This window comes from Odontomachus brunneus, unplaced genomic scaffold, assembly GCF_010583005.1.
Source record: "Odontomachus brunneus isolate Ranch 3 - 2012 unplaced genomic scaffold, Obru_v1 Obru_scaffold_207, whole genome shotgun sequence".
Taxonomy (NCBI): domain Eukaryota; kingdom Metazoa; phylum Arthropoda; class Insecta; order Hymenoptera; family Formicidae; genus Odontomachus; species Odontomachus brunneus.
The window spans coordinates 514,831-519,852 of NW_022639657.1; the positions used below are offsets into that span (position 1 = coordinate 514,831).

Sequence of the window (5,022 nt, forward strand, 5' to 3'; positions counted from 1 at the left end):
TTGATTAATACGGAGCTCGATTTCAATGTGATGGCAGAAGGATAAAATAACCGCTTTGACATATTTAATGCACTATATGTACGAGTAGTTTTTGAGAAACTATGGTGATGGGGGCTCATTGATAACAGAGTGAAATGAGGCAGACATTGCTACTATACGTGATATCCCATGTAAATCTAAGATCTAAAAGTGCCTCATTCTCAGCACCTAATTATTTGAACAGCAAATTAGATTTTAGTGGGTTATGAGTTTCATCGAGAGGAATAAAATAGCACAGTTTGAAGTGATTCTGACGTGGGACAAAAACGGCCTTATTGACACTCATCCTTTATAACGTGTATAATTGATGATACGTAAAAGTATTATGATCAGTGCCATAGGACTGATTATAGTCATTTTACGCGATATCGGTTGGATGTATTTCATAATTTATTCAGTAATAACGCAAGAGAATATTTATTTCACATTTACTTTAAGTTAAACCATGAGCGTGTAATTAACCCTCAAATTCCACACTGATGCCAATTCGCACCAGTAAAAATTTCACTTTGCTGCCATCTGTCAGTGAGTTGATATATCGTTTTGTCTCTACTACGACAAACTTGTTTGGTCTCTATTGTGTATGACGCAACCGTTCCCAGCTCTGTCCCGGAGTCATTCCTGCCGAAACACGCAAAGTAGCGTCTGTGAAAAGTTGGTGCGAATTCGTACTTGTGTGGAAATAGCGAGTGCAGAATCGATGTCAGTGAAATTTTATATTTATTTCTTCAAAAAAAATTTTTGCTCAATTTCAATAAAAAATAAGTGTTTTTATATATACACTAGTTTTTATTACAAATTCAATTTCATGAGAAATATATAAATGTTATTACTTTTTATGCACAACACATTTTTCCCTATTGTTTCTCAAGAATATAATTGTATTTTCATATATTTCTCGTATTTATGTGTAGAATGTACAACAATTAAACAATATTTTCCTATATATGTCTCGTATTTTCATTTATTTTCTTTCTAAAAAATTTCCAACTTCAAGCTGATATATAAAAACTATTCCCTTTTATTTAATTCAATTTTTAGTAACTTTCTTTTCTTCAAGTACATTTCTTTAACTTGAACAATCTATATAAGCAGTTGGATTTTATTAAATTAGAAAAAAATACGGTTAGAAAATAAATAAAAGTCATTTTTCAAAAATCTTTGTTACGAAAACCTTAATTTTTATTATTAAAATAAATTTGTCGTGCAATTTGAATTTTACTCAATTCCCTGCAAGGTTTGCTATATAAAACATATATAACAACTTAATATTTTTTTATCCTTCATAAAAATGTTGAGGACTGAAAACGTAAAAGCCAAATTCGCACCATGTGTATGTTACATGATTCGCAGTGTGGAAGTAATGGTTGCGCGGTTAGAGTGTGGAATTTGAGGATTAACACAGGGTATTGTATATAGTATGAATCTCACAACATTTCTTTCCGATTATGTTATATTATGCATGCAATATAAATCTAACAATGTTTCTTACATAATACGTTATTTAGACTGGCAGTATTTAGAATTTATATTCACTAACAGATTTATAATATTATATTTAATAAAGAAGTACGCTTACTCTTGTTTTCATTTCATTTTAATATCAATCTTTTCGCAGCACATATATGGGTCCAACATCGAAAAATGCTAGCGTCAAGTTTTAATACAAATATATTACGAGCATTCTGCGATATATTTGTGAAACATACTTCAGTATTTATGGAGAAAATAGAATACATGGTAGATACCGAAGTAGATTTATCTCATCATGTAACAAAATATACGATGAACATGACTTACGGTAAGATGAAATGCTTATTCGATTTTGATTTGTTTGGAAATTACCTATTTGTGTTATAAACTCTTAATTAAAAATGTATAAACTGTCAATCAAAATAATAAACAATATCTTTCAATATATTTTAATTATTTAATATATTAAAAATGACTTTACTTTGTCGTAATTTTAAAGAAACATTGCTTAATATTAACGAGGGATCGCAATTAAAGAAAAATGAGTTGTATGTCAATGCAGTAAAAAGGTATGATTCCATTTACACCAAAAATTCTTGTAATTATTGTACACTATATTCATGGATAGATCTAATTTAATGCAATGCTTAATTGTAGGTTGAAAGAAATATTCATATACAGACTACGAAATATATTTTTATATCCCGATATTATATTCAATTTAACATCTCTAAGCCGCGAACAGCAGAAGCATGTAAATTTTCTATGTTCTGTTGCGGAAGAGGTAGATATTGCATATATATTTTCTGATGATGTCACATGATTTGCATGTTACATGATCCATTACTATGCAGGTAATACAACAAAAGGAGAACGCCAGAGATAATTTAGTTGAGAATAAAAACCAATCCGCTATGTTTTGTAAGTTGTCAACATTTGTTTTATGTTTTTATGTGATGTATTCATACAGTTAATATCATAATGTGCGAAAATTGAACAAAAAAATACTATACGTTATATTTTAAAATAATTGGGCATATAAAGGGATATTTCCCCTCTTTTTCTATTTGCAACATGTTATTTAGACAGACATAACTGCATTCATTGGCTGTACATATAGATATGTAGCAAATTTTTATTATTAAGAAGATAGATAAATAAATAAATACACATGCAATATATGCATTTCTCGTGATTAATTGACAAAATATATTTTTTAGTAATGTATTTTGTTTATTTTTGTTGGAATAAAAAATAGCAAGAAAGGCATTTCTGGATATACTAATGGAAGCATCTGACGAAGATAAAAAATTCACTCGGAAGGAGATTATCGATGAAATCAATACGATGTCTTTTGGCGTACGTACTATGAACATCTATTGAAACGTATATACCGACAAAAACATGTATATACGTAGAAACCACATCGCTATCACGTGGATCATCGACGTCGACATCAACGTGGAACATCGAGTGGATCATCCGCTCAAACATGGCACTAAAATCCACGTGGAAAAGAAAACAGATATCCACGTCGAATCGTAATTTATATGAATCACGTGGATAGTCATTTTCCCAGTAAAAGCTAGATATTCCTGGAATATTTATAAAATGTTCCATAAAATTTACGTTGAAGATGAAATACCTCGATTTATCGAGGATAAATAAACGTTGCATCTATATCGATATTTCATGGATATGTCCATCCACGTATTCCACGTAAATTACATGGATTCGACGTGGATACAACGTCCCTGTTTTTGTCGGGTATATAGTTTTGTTTCCGTAATGTATTCATAAAATCATAGAACTGATAAAGCAAATTTTCATTTACACGCAGGCAACTGACACAACTGCAATCACATTAAATTTTATGATGTTCATGTTAGCAAATTTTCCAGAAGTACAAGTATGTATTTTACACACATTGGTATGTATACCAATTTATTTTGAGCATAATTTGGTTTTCTTGTGATATAGAAACATCAATTTACTAGAAAAGTTATAATTTACTACAAAAATATATTTATTGCGTACTTTTAATAGCTTCTTAGCCTAGATTTTGTGTTTTTATATTTTTATAGTATTGTAAGTTATTTGGGGCGATTATATATTTGCTTTAATATTTTGTGTATGGAATAAATAAATACCTAATTTTGCAATAGCAAAAGGTATATGAAGAGCTACTGAAAATTTATGGTACACAAGACCCAAAATTTGCGTCCGTCAAGTTCGAAGACTTGCAACATATGAACTATATGGAACGTGTTATTAAAGAAACATTGAGACTCTTCTCCATTGTACCTGTCGTAGGACGCCAACTTGATACAGATTTACAAATAGGTATGTTTATAAACATAATTGTGTAGAGGAGAGCAACAAATTGTGTAGTGTAATAATGCTTTGTTTATCAAGGATATTTTATTTATAGTGAACAATAAAATATGATTTCATTTAAATTAACTTTAGTTGATGTTTTGTAATAATGATATTTATTTACATATATTTGTATATATGTTTCAGGAGATTATATTTTACCAAAAGGAGCTGAAATTGCTATATTAATATTAGCTGTGCATCGCAATGAAAAATATTGGCCGAAAGCATTAACATTTGATCCAGACAGATTTCTTCCGGGAAACATGGCAAATATTTATCCATATAGTTATATGCCGTTTAGTAATGGTCCAAGGAACTGCATTGGTAAATATATATGAGCTAAATTGTATTGTGGCGAAATATGAAATTAATCTGTAAAATTGCAGGTATGAGATATGCAATGACTTCTATGAAAGTCTTTATAGCAACTCTGTTGCGGACATACATATTAAAAGTGGACAAGAAGGTTAAAATAGAAGAAATAGAATTGAAGATGGATATGATGTTATCGCCCATGAATCCTCTAAAAGTCAGAATTGAGAAAAGGAAGTGACGGCATAGCAAAGTATAAATATACTAACGGACAAAATGGAATTTTTTATTAACATAATTAATTGATAACATTTATTGTTAGGATTTTCGAGGGCATTAATTTAAAGTTGTTACAAAACTCAGTCTGAGAAATCAAATATTGCGTTGAAATTATTAAATTTGTAATATACCCAGATTGACAGAGCATCCTGAACATAGCATACAGATCATTATTTAATGATCATTTAATGATTATACATTTGTATAAATATTCACTTTAACCCTCCGGCAATAACTTTCTTATTCACATTATTATACAATTCACCCCTCTGAGTAACATATGAGAAGTTTTAGGCGTTGCTCGTTATTTGTTAAAAAGTTATTTACAAACAAAGTTTTAAAAATGAAACTTCCCAGCAAACACAGATATATATAGTTACATTGCCGTAATGAAATATGCAATATAATATGTATGTAGTAAGTTATATAGACGTATAATATGTATGTAGTAAGTTATATAGACGTTCGTTCCTATAGACGTAATTTCCTAATCACACGTGTTACAGTTATATAACGTGAATATAACATAAAAATAACATG

The 5,022-nt window shown here is 29.6% G+C and overlaps 1 protein-coding gene across 5 annotated transcripts in view; it reads left to right on the forward strand.

Moving 5' to 3' along the window:
• LOC116852220 (cytochrome P450 4C1-like) overlaps nucleotides 1-5,016 on the forward strand; it is a 14,769-nt gene extending 9,753 nt beyond the window's left edge. For all 5 annotated transcript variants that reach the window (XM_032832342.1, XM_032832340.1, XM_032832343.1 and 2 more), the window contains 9 exons: nucleotides 1,658-1,840; nucleotides 2,012-2,081; nucleotides 2,170-2,296; nucleotides 2,367-2,433; nucleotides 2,771-2,871; nucleotides 3,353-3,421; nucleotides 3,678-3,855; nucleotides 4,036-4,215; nucleotides 4,278-5,016. In XM_032832342.1, coding sequence (XP_032688233.1) covers nucleotides 1,658-1,840; nucleotides 2,012-2,081; nucleotides 2,170-2,296; nucleotides 2,367-2,433; nucleotides 2,771-2,871; nucleotides 3,353-3,421; nucleotides 3,678-3,855; nucleotides 4,036-4,215; nucleotides 4,278-4,444 — 1,142 coding nt within the window. In that variant the 3' untranslated portion in view covers nucleotides 4,445-5,016. The remainder of the gene's footprint in view (nucleotides 1-1,657; nucleotides 1,841-2,011; nucleotides 2,082-2,169; nucleotides 2,297-2,366; nucleotides 2,434-2,770; nucleotides 2,872-3,352; nucleotides 3,422-3,677; nucleotides 3,856-4,035; nucleotides 4,216-4,277) is intronic.
• The last annotated feature ends 6 nt before the right edge of the window (nucleotides 5,017-5,022 follow it).